This window comes from Salmo salar, chromosome ssa12 (assembly GCF_905237065.1).
Source record: "Salmo salar chromosome ssa12, Ssal_v3.1, whole genome shotgun sequence".
In the NCBI taxonomy this organism is placed as follows: domain Eukaryota; kingdom Metazoa; phylum Chordata; class Actinopteri; order Salmoniformes; family Salmonidae; genus Salmo; species Salmo salar.
The window spans coordinates 17,116,871-17,134,988 of record NC_059453.1 but is presented as its reverse complement, the minus strand read 5'-3'; the positions used below and the strand labels follow the sequence as shown (position 1 = coordinate 17,134,988).

Here is an 18,118-nt window from a genome sequence, read left to right as displayed (position 1 = left end):
AATGATCAGTCGGTCAATATGATGATCAGTCAATATGATGATCGGTCAGTCAATATAATGATCAGTCGGCCAATATGATGATCAGTCAATATGATAATCGGTCAGTCAATATAATGATCAGTCGGCCAATATGATGATCAGTCAATATGATGATCGGTCAGTCAATATAATGATCAGTCGGTCAATATGATGATCGGTCAGTCAATATAATGATCAGTCGGCCAATATAATGATCAGTCGGTCAATATGATGATCAGTCAATATGATGATCGGTCAGTCAATATAATGATCAGTCGGTCAATATGATGATCAGTCAATATGATGATCGGTCAGTCAATATAATGATCAGTCGGCCAATATGATGATCAGTCAATATGATAATCGGTCAGTCAATATAATGATCAGTCGGCCAATATGATGATCAGTCAATATGATGATCGGTCAGTCAATATAATGATCAGTCGGTCAATATGATGATCGGTCAGTCAATATAATGATCAGTCGGCCAATATAATGATCAGTCGGTCAATATGATGATCAGTCAATATGATGATCGGTCAGTCAATATAATGATCAGTCGGCCAATATGATGATCGACCGGTCAATATGATGCACCCAGCGCAGCCTTCATTAATATTAAGTACAGAAAGTATTCACACTCCTTAACTTTTTCCATATGTTGTTGTGTTACAGCCTGAATTTAAAATTGATTACATTTATGTCACTGGACTACACACAATACCTCAATGTCAAAGTGGAATAATGTTTTAGACATTTTTACTAATTAATTAAAAATGCTAAGCTGAAATGTCTTGAGTCAATAAGTATTCAACCCCTTTGTTATGGCAAGCCTTAAGTTCAGAAATAAAAATATGCTTAACAAGTCACATAAGTTGCATGAACTCACTCTGTGTGCAATAATAGTCTAACATGATTTTTGAATGACTACCTCATCTTTTATTTACATGTTTTTATTTTTATTTAACCTTTATTTAACTAGGCAAGTCAGTTAAGAACAAATTCTTATTTACAATGACGGCCTAGGAATAGTGTTCAGGGGCAGAACGACAGATTTTTACCTTGTCTTCTGGGGATTCGATCTAGCAACCTTTCGGTTACTGGCCCAACGCTCTGACCACTAGGCTACCTGCCGCCCCTCTGTACCCCACACATACAATTATCTTTAAGGTCCCTCAGTCGAGCAGTGGATTTCAAACAGAGATTCAACCACAAAGACCTGGGAGGTTTTCCAATGCCTTACCAAGAAGGGCACCTATTGGTAGATGGGTAAACATAAAAAGCAGACATTGAATATCCCTTTGAGCATGGTAAAGTTATTAGTTACACTTTGGATGGTGTATCAGTACACCCAGTCACTACAAAAATACAGGCATCCTTCCTAACTCAGTTTCCGGGGAGGAAGGAAACCACTCATGGATTTCACAATGAGGCAATGGTGACATTAAAACAGTTACAGAGTTTAATGGCTGTGATAGGAGAAAACTGAGGATGGATCAACAACATTGTAGTTACTCCACAATACTAACCTAATTGACAGAGTGAAAAGGAGGAAGGCTGTACAGAATAAAAAATATTCCAAAACATGCATCCTGTTTGCAACAAGGCACTAAACAAGTAATACTGCAAATAATGTGGCAAAGCAATTAACTTTTTGTCCTGAATACAAAGTGTTGTATTGGATTTGTCCCAAACATATTACAGAGTACCACTGTCCATATTTTTAAGCATAGTGGTGGCTGCGTCATGTTATGGGTATGCTTGTAATTGTTAAGGACTGAGTAAGTTTTCAGGATAAACAAGAAATGGAATGGAGCTAAGCACAGGCAAAATCCTAGAGGAAAACCTGTTTCAGTCTGCTTTCCAACAGACACTGGGAGATAAATTCATCTTTCAGCAGGACAATAACCAAAAACACAAGGTCAAATCTACACTGGAGTTGCTTACCAAGAAGACAGTGAATGTTCCTGAGTGGCCGAGTTACAGTTTTGAATTAAATCTACTTTAAATTTGATGGCAAGACTTGGTTGTCTAGCAATGATCAACAACCAATTTGACAGAGCTTGAATAATTTTAAAATTAATGAGGCAAATATTGTACAATCCAGGTGTGCAAAGCTCTTAGAAACTTACCCAGAAAGACTCACAGCTGTAATCGCTGCCAAAGGTGATTCTAACATGTATTGACTGAAGGGTGTGAATACTTATGTAAATGAGATATTTCTGGATTTCATTTTCAATAAATGTTTTCACTTTGTCATTACGGGGTATTGTGTGTAGACGGATGAGAGGAAAAACATCTATTAAATCTGTTGAATTCAGGCTATAACAATAAAATGTGGAATAAGTCATGGAATATGAATACTTTCTGAAGATTTATACTTCTCATATGACAGAAGAAAGGAGAGCACATTCCAACTACTGTTATGTGATCCTAGCCTGGCTGCCAGTCCGTCTCTGCTCTCTAGCCACTCCTTACACAGCATGATGGTTCCATAAGGAGTTGGCAAGAGAGCAGAATCAGAGTGGTCTGGCAGCCAGGCAGAGAGAACACAACACAGTGGTTTAAACCACTGGCTTTCTAACCTCTCCTCGTGGAACCTCGGACGTTTCACAATTCCATTGTAGAACTAGCACACCTGATTCACCTAGTTGACGGTCTGATGATTAGTTGACAAGTTGAATCAGCGGTGCTAGCTCTGGAATAGATTAAAAACATGGAACGACATGGAACCTGAGGAGAGGTTGAGAACCCCTGGTTTAGACCATTCTCCTCTTCTGCTTAGTCTTTGCGGTCTAGGCCGGGTTACTGTAAAGACGCACTATGCAGAAATCACTCCGCCATTTCCTGGTTGCTACAATTCTAATAGTTCTGACAAAACGCAGGTAATAGTGTAGAGAATCTAAAACTTAAGAACAGGAAGCATAGAAATGGCACACATAGGACAGATCTACCGCTTCTTAGACTTGCTTTCAATGAGAACTACAGATCTATAACACGCATTTCTATGTGAATTTGGTTGGGTCGCCCCAAAAAGTGACATATTGCAGCTTTAAAAGCAGTTTGTGACAAATGCTGATATAAAAAAGCATTGAAGCCATTTGAATAAATGGTACAACACGGTTCGAGTCCCAAATGGCACCCTATTCACTATATACTGCACTACTAAGTGGCGCACTAAATAGGGAAGAGAGTGCCATTTTAGATGGAACCACAGTAATTAAAACCACCTCGTCCCTTCTCAGCCAGGTGGCTCTCCAGGGTCAGGCTGTCTGCGTCCCACTCCACCTCCACTCTGTCCCCACTCTCAGACACCACCAGGTGGCCCCTCCGCATGACGCTGAACCACGTCTGACCCTACAGGACAAAAGATAAATACTTTATTTTAGCATGTAGCTGAACCACGTCTGACCCTACAGGACATGAGATAAATACTTTATTTTAGCATGTAGCTGAACCACGTCTGACCCTACAGGACATGAGATAAATACTTTATTTTAGCATGTAGCTGAACCACGTCTGACCCTACAGGACATGAGATAAATACTTTATTTTAGCATGTAGCTGAACCACGTCTGACCCTACAGGTCATAAGATAAATACTTTATTTTAGCATGTAGCTGAACCACGTCTGACCCTACAGGACATGAGATAAATACTTTATTTTAGCATGTAGATGAACCACGTCTGACCCTACAGGACATAAGATAAATACTTTATTCTACTCCTAAAATAAATTTAAAAAGACTGTATTAATCCCTGATGTAGCTAAACACGTCTGCTCCTTAAAATAAAATAAGCTTGTTGAATTAACATCAAATCCAATCACATTTTATTTTGAGTACACTTAAAATCCCCACACACTTCAGAGTAAAATAGTTAAATGAAAGAAATAAAGCAAACTGATGAATAAAGTAACAAACACATAGGCCTCCCGAGTGGAGCTGTGGCATCGCACTGCTAGCTGTGGTCTAAGGCTCTGCATCGCACTGCTAGCTGTGGTCTAAGGCTCTGCATCACTCTGCATCGCACTGCTAGCTGTGGTCTAAGGCTCTGCATCGCACTGCTAGCTGTGGTCTAAGGCTCTGCATCACACTGCTAGCTGTGGTCTAAGGCTCTGCATTACTCTGCATCGCACTGCTAGCTGTGGTCTAAGGCTCTGCATCGCACTGCTAGCTGTGGTCTAAGGCTCTGCATCGCACTGCTAGCTGTGGTCTAAGGCTCTGCATCGCACTGCTAGCTGTGGTCTAAGGCTCTGCATCGCACTGCTAGCTGTGGTCTAAGGCTCTGCATCGCACTGCTAGCTGTGGTCTAAGGCTCTGCATCGCACTGCTAGCTGTGGTCTAAGGCTCTGCATCGCACCGCTAGCTGTGGTCTAAGGCTCTGCATCACTCTGCATCGCACTGCTAGCTGTGGTCTAAGGCTCTGCATCGCACTGCTAGCTGTGGTCTAAGGCTCTGCATCACTCTGCATCGCACTGCTAGCTGTGGTCTAAGGCTCTGCATCGCACTGCTAGCTGTGGTCGAAGGCTCTGCATCGCACTGCTAGCTGTGGTCTAAGGCTCTGCATCGCACTGCTAGCTGTGGTCTAAGGCTCTGCATCGCACTGCTAGCTGTGGTCTAAGGCTCTGCTAGCTGTGGTCTAAGGCTCTGCTAGCTGTGGTCTAAGGCTCTGCTAGCTGTGGTCTAAGGCTCTGCATCGCACTGCTAGCTGTGGTCTAAGGCTCTGCTAGCTGTGGTCTAAGGCTCTGCATCGCACTGCTAGCTGTGGTCTAAGGCTCTGCATCGCACTGCTAGCTGTGGTCTAAGGCTCTGCATCGCACTGCTAGCTGTGGTCTAAGGCTCTGCATCGCACTGCTAGCTGTGGTCTAAGGCTCTGCATCACTCTGCATCGCACTGCTAGCTGTGGTCTAAGGCTCTGCATCGCACTGCTAGCTGTGGTCTAAGGCTCTGCATCGCACTGCTAGCTGTGGTCTAAGGCTCTGCATCGCACTGCTAGCTGTGGTCTAAGGCTCTGCATCGCACTGCTAGCTGTGGTCTAAGGCTCTGCATCGCACTGCTAGCTGTGGTCTAAGGCTCTGCATCGCACTGCTAGCTGTGGTCTAAGGCTCTGCATCGCACTGCTAGCTGTGGTCTAAGGCTCTGCATCACTCTGCATCGCACTGCTAGCCGTGGTCTAAGGCTCTGCATCACTCTGCATCGCACTGCTAGCTGTGGTCTAAGGCTCTGCATCGCACTGCTAGCTGTGGTCTAAGGCTCTGCATCACACTGCTAGCTGTGGTCTAAGGCTCTGCATCGCACTGCTAGCTGTGGTCTAAGGCTCTGCATCACACTGCTAGCTGTGGTCTAAGGCTCTGCATCACTCTGCATCGCACTGCTAGCTGTGGTCTAAGGCTCTGCATCGCACTGCTAGCTGTGGTCTAAGGCTCTGCATCGCACTGCTAGCTGTGGTCTAAGGCTCTGCATCGCACTGCTAGCTGTGGTCTAAGGCTCTGGTTCACACTGCTAGCTGTGGTCTAAGGCTCTGCATCACTCTGCATCGCACTGCTAGCTGTGGTCTAAGGCTCTGCATCGCACTGCTAGCTGTGGTCTAAGGCTCTGCATCGCACTGCTAGCTGTGGTCTAAGGCTCTGCATCGCACTGCTAGCTGTGGTCTAAGGCTCTGCATCGCACTGCTAGCTGTGGTCTAAGGCTCTGCGTCGCACTGCTAGCTGTGGTCTAAGGCTCTGCATCGCACCGCTAGCTGTGGTCTAAGGCTCTGCATCACTCTGCATCGCACTGCTAGCTGTGGTCTAAGGCTCTGCATCGCACTGCTAGCTGTGGTCTAAGGCTCTGCATCACTCTGCATCGCACTGCTAGCTGTGGTCTAAGGCTCTGCATCGCACTGCTAGCTGTGGTCTAAGGCTCTGCATCGCACTGCTAGCTGTGGTCTAAGGCTCTGCATCGCACTGCTAGCTGCGGTCTAAGGCTCTGCATCGCACTGCTAGCTGCGGTCTAAGGCTCTGCATCGCACTGCTAGCTGCGGTCTAAGGCTCTGCATCGCACTGCTAGCTGCGGTCTAAGGCTCTGCATCGCACTGCTAGCTGCGGTCTAAGGCTCTGCATCGCACTGCTAGCTGTGGTCTAAGGCTCTGCATCGCACTGCTAGCTGTGGTCTAAGGCTCTGCATCACTCTGCATCGCACTGCTAGCTGTGGTCTAAGGCTCTGCATCGCACTGCTAGCTGTGGTCTAAGGCTCTGCATCGCACTGCTAGCTGTGGTCTAAGGCTCTGCATCGCACCGCTAGCTGTGGTCTAAGGCTCTGCATCGCACCGCTAGCTGTGGTCTAAGGCTCTGCATCGCACCGCTAGCTGTGGTCTAAGGCTCTGCATCACTCTGCATCGCACTGCTAGCTGTGGTCTAAGGCTCTGCATCGCACTGCTAGCTGTGGTCGAAGGCTCTGCATCGCACTGCTAGCTGTGGTCTAAGGCTCTGCATCGCACTGCTAGCTGTGGTCTAAGGCTCTGCATCGCACTGCTAGCTGTGGTCTAAGGCTCTGCATCACACTGCTAGCTGTGGTCTAAGGCTCTGCATCACTCTGCATCGCACTGCTAGCTGTGGTCTAAGGCTCTGCATCGCACTGCTAGCTGTGGTCTAAGGCTCTGCATCGCACTGCTAGCTGTGGTCTAAGGCTCTGCATCGCACTGCTAGCTGTGGTCTAAGGCTCTGCATCGCTCTGCATCGCACTGCTAGCTGTGGTCTAAGGCTCTGCATCGCACTGCTAGCTGTGGTCTAAGGCTCTGCATCGCACTGCTAGCTGTGGTCTAAGGCTCTGCATCGCACTGCTAGCTGTGGTCTAAGGCTCTGCATCGCACTGCTAGCTGTGGTCTAAGGCTCTGCATCGCACTGCTAGCTGTGGTCTAAGGCTCTGCATCGCTCTGCATCGCACTGCTAGCTGTGGTCTAAGGCTCTGCATCGCACTGCTAGCTGTGGTCTAAGGCTCTGCATCGCACTGCTAGCTGTGGTCTAAGGCTCTGCATCGCACTGCTAGCTGTGGTCTAAGGCTCTGCATCGCACTGCTAGCTGTGGTCTAAGGCTCTCCATCGCACCGCTAAATGTGGTCTAAGGCTCTGCATCGCACTGCTAGCTGTGGTCTAAGGCTGTGCATCGCACTGCTAGCTGTGGTCTAAGGCTCTGCATCGCACTGCTAGCTGTGGTCTAAGGCTCTGCATCGCACTGCTAGCTGTGGTCTAAGGCTCTGCATCGCACTGCTAGCTGTGGTCTAAGGCTCTGCATCACACTGCTAGCTGTGGTCTAAGGCTCTGCATCGCACTGCTAGCTGTGGTCTAAGGCTCTGCATCACACTGCTAGCTGTGGTCTAAGGCTCTGCATCGCACTGCTAGCTGTGGTCTAAGGCTCTGCATCACTCTGCATCGCACTGCTAGCTGTGGTCTAAGGCTCTGCATCGCACTGCTAGCTGTGGTCTAAGGCTCTGCATCGCACTGCTAGCTGTGGTCTAAGGCTCTGCATCGCACCGCTAGCTGTGGTCTAAGGCTCTGCATCGCACCGCTAGCTGTGGTCTAAGGCTCTGCATCGCACCGCTAGCTGTGGTCTAAGGCTCTGCATCACTCTGCATCGCACTGCTAGCTGTGGTCTAAGGCTCTGCATCGCACTGCTAGCTGTGGTCTAAGGCTCTGCATCGCACTGCTAGCTGTGGTCTAAGGCTCTGCATCGCACTGCTAGCTGTGGTCTAAGGCTCTGCATCGCACTGCTAGCTGTGGTCTAAGGCTCTGCATCACACTGCTAGCTGTGGTCTAAGGCTCTGCATCACTCTGCATCGCACTGCTAGCTGTGGTCTAAGGCTCTGCATCGCACTGCTAGCTGTGGTCTAAGGCTCTGCATCGCACTGCTAGCTGTGGTCTAAGGCTCTGCATCGCTCTGCATCGCACTGCTAGCTGTGGTCTAAGGCTCTGCATCGCACTGCTAGCTGTGGTCTAAGGCTCTGCATCGCACTGCTAGCTGTGGTCTAAGGCTCTGCATCGCACTGCTAGCTGTGGTCTAAGGCTCTGCATCGCTCTGCATCGCACTGCTAGCTGTGGTCTAAGGCTCTGCATCGCACTGCTAGCTGTGGTCTAAGGCTCTGCATCGCACTGCTAGCTGTGGTCTAAGGCTCTGCATCGCACTGCTAGCTGTGGTCTAAGGCTCTGCATCGCACTGCTAGCTGTGGTCTAAGGCTCTCCATCGCACCGCTAAATGTGGTCTAAGGCTCTGCATCGCACTGCTAGCTGTGGTCTAAGGCTCTGCATCGCACTGCTAGCTGTGGTCTAAGGCTCTGCATCGCACTGCTAGCTGTGGTCTAAGGCTCTGCATCGCACTGCTAGCTGTGGTCTAAGGCTCTGCATCACACTGCTAGCTGTGGTCTAAGGCTCTGCATCGCACTGCTAGCTGTGGTCTAAGGCTCTGCATCACACTGCTAGCTGTGGTCTAAGGCTCTGCATCGCACTGCTAGCTGTGCCACTAGAGATCCTGGTTCGAGTCCAGGCTCTGTCGCAGCCGGCCGCGACCAGGAGACGGCGCACAATTGGCCCAGCGTTGTCCGGGTTAGAGGAGGGTTCGGCCGGCAGGATGTCCTTGTTCCATCGTGCACTAGCGACTCCTGTGGCGGGCCGGGAGCAGTGCATGCTGACACGGTTGCCAGGTGTACGGTGTTCCTCCGACACATTGGTGCAGCTGGCTTCCGGGTTAAGCGGGCATTGTGTCAAGAAGCAGTGCGGCTTGGCTGGGTCGTGTTTCGGAGGACACATGGCATCTCGGCCTTCGCCTCTCCCGATTCCGTACGGGAGTTGCAGCGATGAGACAATTGGATTCCACGAAATTGGGGAGATTTATTTAAAAAAAATATATATATAGTTTTTTTTATATAAAATGTAATAAATGAAAAATAAAAAATAAAGAACATAAACACAGTCTAATGACGGATAAAGCTGAAATGTGGGTTTTTACGCATGATTTAAATACCTTGGTGCTCCTTGAGGCCGTGTCCAAGTCGGTGATCACCCCAATACGGTACCGGATGCTCCCGGACGCCGTCCTCTCCGGCGGGCTGAGAGGATATGTGTCGTTGTAGTGTTTATTCTTCGAGTTGACACCGCCGTTGGATCCCACTGCAGCCAGCGGTTGACGGTTACCATTATTGTTTACTTCATTGACATTGTTCGTCCACCAGCTGTGCGCCCCGTTACCGTGGTGATGGAAGCCGCCAAAGACGTCATTGCCGCCAGTTCCGACCCCCGTTGTCTGGTGCAGGTAGAGCAGCAGGGCGAGGGCGAGGAGCGTTGCCACGGTGATGGCCCTCCATTTTAGGCGGAAGCGGGGGTCGGAGGCGGCGTCGGCCATGAAGGCCAGGGCGGGAAGGCCTCGAACGGAGATCCGCAGGGTATTCATGGAACTGGAATCATCAGGACCACCACCACGTTCCAGCTCTGAATTATACCCTGAGATAATGGACATGGGGGAGGGGAAAGAAGGGACGGGTTAGAGAGAGGCAAGAGAGAGAGAGACAGAGAGAGAGATGGACAGAGGGAAAGTAGCCAGAGATGCAGGGGGTAAAAGGGGAAAGAGAATTGGAAAAAGAAAAGGAGTGGAAAAGGGAAGAGGAAGAGAGTAAATGTTAATTTCATTGTTGTTCATTCATTATATTGTCCACTGTTTATTGTTATACTGCAGCCTGGTGCTGAGCACTAGTCAAAATGTCCATTCCACTAACCATGTTTCAATCCACAGTAAAGTCATCCCTTAAAAAAATGAAAAATAAATCACGACAGCTGAGATGGAAACAAGTAGCTTCGGTACAATTTTATTAATTCCGAGAGATAATTTGTTCGTTCGACATGGTGGGATCTTTTTGTGTCTGTAAAATGTATTATGCGAGAGATGGTGGTGGAAATGCCTTTATCAGCAAATATTGGTTTATTATCCATCATATGGAAGTAAACATGGAGTCACGTGATGAGATGGTGTGTGTGTGGTCCTCCCACTACGACTCAGGACAGTATGCAGTTTATCAGGCTACAGATGAAATAAGTTACGATGAACTTCACAGGGTGGGGAAAGTGCACGATGATGAGCTTGATGCTCCTTTCAATAAATATTGAGGGTCTTATTCTGTTGACATAATTATTGATGCTTAACTGCCGCTTGACAAATAAAATCCTCTTGCTCTTATCCATAATAACATCACAATGTAGATATCCTACCCACACTGCATGTGTCAGCTGTTGGCTAGAGAACACGTGGAGGTGAAAATGTGATGGACACACATTGAACTTTAAGTTTTCATGTACCAAATAAAAATGTAAGTTAAAAAGTACATTTTGTTCACCAAGTCATCAAGCACTAACTTTTAACCACAACAAGTCTGTTTGGTGGAAACCCCACTGTTGGGAAAATGCTAAAATGTTTCTTTACGCAGATCTTTTTATATTTGCATGAAAATCTGTCAGCAAATTAGATGGAAACCAGCTAGTGACTGAACAAGGCTCCCCAGGACTGGGTCGTATTCACTAGACACTAAACCAGCTAGTGACTGAACAAGGCTCCCCAGGACTGGGTCGTATTCACTAGACACTAAACCAGCTAGTGACTGAACAAGGCTCCCCAGGACTGGGTCGTATTCACTAGACACTAAACCAGCTAGTGACTGAACAAGGCTCCCCAGGACTGGGTCGTATTCACTAGACACTAAACCAGCTAGTGACTGAACAAGGCTCCCCAGGACTGGGTCGTATTCACTAGACACTAAACCAGCTAGTGACTGAACAAGGCTCCCCAGGACTGGGTCGTATTCACTAGACACTAAACCAGCTAGTGACTGAACAAGGCTCCCCAGGACTGGGTCGTATTCACTAGACACTAAACCAGCTAGTGACTGAACAAGGCTCCCCAGGACTGGGTCGTATTCACTAGACACTAAACCAGCTAGTGACTGAACAAGGCTCCCCAGGACTGGGTCGTATTCACTAGACACTAAACCAGCTAGTGACTGAACAAGGCTCCCCAGGACTGGGTCGTATTCACTAGACACTAAACCAGCTAGTGACTGAACAAGGCTCCCCAGGACTGGGTCGTATTCACTAGACACTAAACCAGCTAGTGACTGAACAAGGCTCCCCAGGACTGGGTCGTATTCACTAGACACTAAACCAGCTAGTGACTGAACAAGGCTCCCCAGGACTGGGTCGTATTCACTAGACACTAAACCAGCTAGTGACTGAACAAGGCTCCCCAGGACTGGGTCGTATTCACTAGACACTAAACCAGCTAGTGACTGAACAAGGCTCCCCAGGACTGGGTCGTATTCACTAGACACTAAACCAGCTAGTGACTGAACAAGGCTCCCCAGGACTGGGTCGTATTCACTAGACACTAAACCAGCTAGTGACTGAACAAGGCTCCCCAGGACTGGGTCGTATTCACTAGACACTAAACCAGCTAGTGACTGAACAAGGCTCCCCAGGACTGGGTCGTATTCACTAGACACTAAACCAGCTAGTGACTGAACAAGGCTCCCCAGGACTGGGTCGTATTCACTAGACACTAAACCAGCTAGTGACTGAACAAGGCTCCCCAGGACTGGGTCGTATTCACTAGACACTAAACCAGCTAGTGACTGAACAAGGCTCCCCAGGACTGGGTCGTATTCACTAGACACTAAACCAGCTAGTGACTGAACAAGGCTCCCCAGGACTGGGTCGTATTCACTAGACACTAAACCAGCTAGTGACTGAACAAGGCTCCCCAGGACTGGGTCGTATTCACTAGACACTAAACCAGCTAGTGACTGAACAAGGCTCCCCAGGACTGGGTCGTATTCACTAGACACTAAACCAGCTAGTGACTGAACAAGGCTCCCCAGGACTGGGTCGTATTCACTAGACACTAAACCAGCTAGTGACTGAACAAGGCTCCCCAGGACTGGGTCGTATTCACTAGACACTAAACCAGCTAGTGACTGAACAAGGCTCCCCAGGACTGGGTCGTATTCACTAGACACTAAACCAGCTAGTGACTGAACAAGGCTCCCCAGGACTGGGTCGTATTCACTAGACACTAAACCAGCTAGTGACTGAACAAGGCTCCCCAGGACTGGGTCGTATTCACTAGACACTAAACCAGCTAGTGACTGAACAAGGCTCCCCAGGACTGGGTCGTATTCACTAGACATTAAACGAAAGAAAACAGACAGAAACTGAACTTATCCAATAGGAAAGAATCTCAGTTTACTTTGCATAACATTTCCTGTTGCAACACATTTGCACTAATGAATATGACCCTGGGCTACCAGCGCTCCTGGGTGTACTTTACCACTAGGTACAGATCTAGAATCAGCTTCACCTACCCCAGTCCCATCTTTAACTAGAAGTAGGGAAAATGCCAAACTGACCCAACAACAGCGTCTAGGGGCAACTTCCCCCTACCTGAACACAGGTGTGGTACCTGAACACCAATTCTGTATGTAGTGTACTACTGTTGACATTGTCCCATAAGGCTCTATGTAGGGAATAGGGTGCCATGGCTGGGTGGAGGAGAGGGAATAGGTGCCTTCCAGTTGAAACTGGAGAGGGCTCTGTGTGTGTGTGCGTGTGTGTGGGTGGTACAGACAAGATGACCCGTTCTCTGCATGTCTTGCATCGTGGTTGCTAGGGGCAACAGACTTAAAAAAGGTAGAGACAGGTAGGTACTAGTTCCGTTGTTCCTCTGTCACAGTTATGCACCCACTCACTTGTACTACTGAGTCACGCAATGCTACAAGACAGGCAAGGGCTAGACACTACAATACTGTAGAATACGTACCAGGGTTCAAATACTATTTGAAATCTTTCAAAGACTTTTAGCGTTTGCTCTCTAGCATGTTGGAGTCCCGGATGGGTGGGGTTTTACTGCTTGCAACTATTCTATTGGTTCAACTGTGCCAGGCAAGCTCAATTAAGCCCAGATAATGTATTTGAAATGATTTTAAATAGTATTTGAACCCAGGGAAACACACATTTGCTCTGTAAGGGGAACCAACGGCTGTGGAGTGGCGTCTCCCTTGATGCTCTCTGCCTCTGGTCAAGGAGAGTCTAAATGATTACTAAACACTGTAGGATGTGTCCAAAACGGCACCATATTTCCTGTTTAAGGCACTTATTTTGACCAGGGGCCTTAGGGTTGAAAAGCAGTGCACTATGTAGGGAATAGGGTGACATTTTGTAAAGAAAAATTGTTACATAAACACTGGTTCTGTTCCACTTCAGTTAGGGCTGCTGAGTGGTGCAGCAGTCTAAGGCACTGCATCTCAGTGCTAGAGGTGTCACTACAGACCCTGGTTCTATTCTAGGCTGTATCACATCCGGCTGTGATTGGGAGTCCCATAGGGCGGCGCACAATTGTCCCAGCGTCGTCAGGGTTTGGCCGGAGTAGGCCGTCATTGTAAATAAGAATTTGTTCTTAACTGACTTGCATGGTTAAATAAAGGTTAAATAAAAGATGTCAACAGGTCAGCTGTGTAGGTAAGGAGAGTAGGATGTATCATCATGAGGTTGTCAGCCAGTCTGTGAAGACTTACTGAGGTAGCCGACCACAAGAGACTAACACTGGTCTCTCCTATCAAAACCATGTGCCTCTAACACAAAACACAAACACAAATACACTCTCACTTTCTCTCACTCAGGCAGTCACTCATCAAATCCCCGCCCACACACTGCATGTAAACCCAAACCTGCCTGCCACAAAAACCAGCTGTGAGGACTATTGATCTCTTCCTCTCTCAGATCCAGCTGTGTTCCGTTATTCACCATTTCTCCTCCTCCTTCCTGAGCGCTCAGCAACAGGCATATTCCTCTCCTTCGCTTGCCCGCATTCCTTTCTCCAGCCCCCATCCTCTCTGCCACCCGCTCATCCAGCAAGTGATTTCCATCTCTTCCTCTCTCTCTCCTTTTATCCCTCTCTCCTTTTATCCCTCTCTCCGGCCCTGTATCCCTCTCTCCGGCCCTGTATCCCTCTCTCCGGCCCTGTATCCCTCTCTCCGGCCCTGTATCCCTCTCTCCGGACCTGTATACCTCTCTCCGGACCTGTATCCCTCTCTCTCTAGCCAGTGAGAGGAAAGGTAGAACTGTGCAATAATGACGGAGTAAAAAAACTCCAAACCAAGTGTGTCCCAAATGGAACCCTATTCCCTATATAGTACACTACTTTACCATAGTGCCCTGCTCAAAAGTAGAGCACTACATAGGGAATAAGGTGCCATTTATGATGCTGCCAAGTGATGAAACCTAATACAGGTAAATGAGGTAACAATGTTTGATTGACTCGAGCACAAAATAACGAACCGCTAACCCATAAGCAAACAACACATAAGAAGCAAAACCACCACTGTTGTTATGGTGATATAATCACTCGCTAATAGGCTGTTATAACACAATGGATATGTCTCAAATGGCACACTATTCCCTGTATAGTGCACTACCAGGTCAAAAGTAGGGCACGGGTCAAACTCATTCCATGGAGGGCCGTGTGTCTGATGGTTTTCACTCCTCCCTTGTATTTGATTTTTTAAATGCTTTTATTTCACCTTTATTTAACCAGGTAGGCTAGTTGAGAACAAGTTCTCATTTACAACTACGACCTGGCCAACTGCGACCTTGATCAATGAAGGCCATTGATTAGTTAGGAACTCCCCTCACCTGGTTGTCAAGGTCTTAACTGGACACAAGTTGAAAGGAGATAACAAAACCAGCCGGCACTGGGCCCTCCATGGAGTGAGTTGGACTCCCCTTCACTAAATCAATCAGATGGTATTAGAGGTCAGCTTGGGATACCTGTGGGATATTGATGACAGTACAGTGGGCTAAAATCAGATAAAAATCTCCTAAATCAGATCAAACTAGCCTCAAACCAGTTTGTGTTGGTTTAAACTGGTTTTCCTAGATTCAAACGGGTTGATGTTAGTTTATACCAGATATACTACCAAGCAGGATCAATGTCCTATCTGCATGACCCCTGTATGTTGAACTGTCTGTCCCCTATACATGTCAATCATGTTAGGGATTCCCCTCACCTGGTCGTCTACGTCTTGAATCGGAAACATTGAAAGGAAACAACAAAACATGCATAAACTCTATTGAAAGAGTTTGACACCCCTGATATAGCTAGGTCCCCTCCAACAAGACATCATGGCCACGAAGACAGGAAGAGAGGTGGAGCCAGAAATCTAGCCAGACTACAAGCGGTGTATTCATTATGGAAACGGTTTAAAACTTCTCTAGGATAGGGGGCAGTATTTTGACGTCCGGATGAAAGGCGTGCCCAAATTAAACTGCCTGCTTCTCGGGCCCAGAAGGTGGGATATGCAAATTATTAGTAGATTCGAATAGAAAACACTCTGACGTTTCTAAAACTGTTTGAATGATGTCTGTGAGTATAACAGAACTCATATGGCAGGCAAAAACCTGAGAAAAAATCCAACCAGGAAGTGACTTGTAGTTTTTCTATCTAATCCCTGTTCAAACTACAGTGTCTGTGGGGTCATTTTGCACTTCCTATGGCTTCCATTGGCTGTCAACAGCCTTTAGAAACTTGTTTCATCCGTCTACTGTTACTGGGCAGAGAATAGGAGCTCAGTCAATCAGTGGACTGCCTGGGAGCAGTGAGTTGTTTACTGCGCGGGCACGCTTGGCGCACCGCTCCTTCTTTTTCCTCTGTAATGAATACGCTATTGTCCGGTTGGAATACTATCGAAGCTTTATGTTAAAAAGACCCTAAGGATTGATTGTAAACATCGTTTGACATGTTTCTACGAACGGTAATGGAACTATTTGACTTTTCGTCTCTGGTTTTGCACTCTCGCGTTATGCCTTTGGATTAGTGATCTGAACGCGCGAACAAAACGGAGGTATTTGGACATAAATATGGAGTATTTCAAACAAAAAGAACATTTATTGTGGAAGTAGGAGTTCTGGGAGTGCATTCCGACGAAGATCAGCAAAGGTAAGGGAATATTTATAATACTAATTCTGAGTTTAGTTGACCCCAGAACTTGGCGGGTATCTGTATAGCTTGCTTTGATGGTTGAGCTATGTACTCAGATTATTGAAAAATGTGCTTTCTCCGTAAAGCTATTTTCAAATCTGACACAGCGGTTGCATTAAGGAGAAGTGTATCTATAATTCTTTCAATAACGGTTGTACATTTTATCAACGTTTATGATGAGTATTTTTGTAAATTGATGTGCTCATTCACCGGAAATTTTGGTGGGAATACATTTTCTGAACATCACGCGCCAATGTAAAATGGGGTTTATGAATATAAATATGAACTTTATCAAACAAAACATACATGTATTTTGTAACATTGAGTCCTGGGAGTGTCATCTGATGAAGATCATCAAAGGTTAGTGATTAATTTTAGCTGTATTTCTGGTTTTTGTGACACCTCTCCTTGCTTGGAAAATGGCTGTGTGGTTTTTCTTGTCTCGGCACTGTCCTAACATAATCTAATTTTATGCTTTCGCCGTAAAGCCTTTTTGAAATCGGACACTGTGGTTGGATTAAGGAGAATCTTATCTTTAAAATGGTGTATAATACTTGTATGTTTGAGAAATTTGAATTATGAGATTTTTGTTGTTTTGAATTTGCCGCCCTGCTATTTCACTGGCTGTTGATAGGGTGTACCGCGGGTGGGACGCTAAGCGTCCCAGATGTCCCAGAGAGGTTTTAAGAACCAAACGGAAGCAAACAGAGAAAAAGGAACTAAACAGGAATGGACCTACCCAAATTTGTCCAATACAAACTCTTGTTTTGCAACAGATTAAAGGTTTTGCTATAGAATCGGTGTAATCATTACACCCCAGTAATCTTGGGGCAAAACTAGTGACTGTCAAACTAGCAGACTGACCAAATGCTTATCTCGCTACTAGTTAGCTTTGATACCTTCACTCCTTAAGGTCCAAGGACCTTATGCTATTTTCAGAGGTAGACCATCTCTGCAGCCAAAACAGCCAAATACTCCATCTAAACGTGCATCGATTCTCAATTGCGATATGGTTCTAGAAACATAAAGCCCTGTACTTTCATATCACAAAATCATTTCACAAATGCAAAATACATACAATATACACTTACTGTACACTGTTTTAACCGGCTTCATCAGTCGCAGCTGACAATATATTTCAGCGACAACATGTTTCTGGCGGCCTTCTGTTACACACAGGTAGGTGTTCGGAGCATGCGAGATAGCCAACTAGCATGTCGCATTCTTCCGTCTGTCTTCCGTAAACAGCTGTAACATGGAGATATGACCTTGTGAGAACACCAACCCTAACCCTATAAAAGGTGTTTCACTTTAACCTTTTGTTTTGAGAAAATTATGTCTCGCTTATATGAAAGATAAGGTTATGCTCCAAAGCCGTACCGCAAGCGATGCGTGTTAATGTTCAGACCGAACGTCTGGGCTCTTATTAACAAACCTCCACTGTAGACCCCTTCGTCCAATTACTCCTATGTGTAAAGTAATGGAACAGAGTCGTGATCAAGGTCTAGCTATGATACATGTAGGAGCTACGTCAAAAGCTAGGTGAATGACTGTCAGTCAATGGAAACTCTGAAAAAGTCAGAGAAGGTCGGAAATAGTTTCGGAAAGTATATTCCACTTTTAGCAAGCGCCTAGCTAGCTTGTGCAAAAACTTTAGCATTAGGGGCTAGCTTATTGGATAGCATTGATAAATCCGCCTCCAGATTGCTTGCCAGTTGAAATTATCCGTTACTTTATTATGCACGGCTTTGTATACTTCGGACAGACCGTACTTACTGGGTATACTTTAGACAGGCCGTACTTACTGGGAATACTTTAGACAGGCCGTACTTACTGGGTGAGAGGGAGGTCTCCGCGTCCCCCCGTAGCGGCTGTTTGGAGGAGGTTATGCGGTGGTTCTCGGTCCCTACTGTTCCATCGCTGGAAGAGAGTTGAGGCAGCCAGCTCTACTTCCGCCTTGTCGCTGCTTCCCTGGCGCGAGCGGAATAAACTCTGGAAAACTCTGTCAATTTGCCAGCCGCGCATGACGACACACAGCCACCGCCGCACCGCCTA

General features: G+C 46.8%; 1 protein-coding gene across 3 annotated transcripts in view; it reads right to left on the bottom strand.

Moving 5' to 3' along the window:
* Positions 1-18,118, bottom strand: part of LOC106564354 (soluble calcium-activated nucleotidase 1) — a 20,913-nt gene extending 2,795 nt beyond the window's left edge. The window contains exons 1-4 of one of the 3 annotated variants that reach the window (XM_045690902.1): positions 17,898-18,118; positions 17,155-17,311; positions 9,014-9,489; positions 3,249-3,375 (exon numbers count right to left, since the gene is read on the bottom strand). In XM_045690902.1, coding sequence (XP_045546858.1) covers positions 3,249-3,375; positions 9,014-9,489; positions 17,155-17,179 — 628 coding nt within the window. In that variant the 5' untranslated portion in view covers positions 17,180-17,311; positions 17,898-18,118. Of the gene's footprint in view, positions 1-3,248; positions 3,376-9,013; positions 9,490-14,718; positions 14,738-17,154; positions 17,312-17,897 lie in introns of those variants that run through there. The other 2 variants (XM_045690903.1, XM_045690904.1) reach the window with 2 other exon arrangements.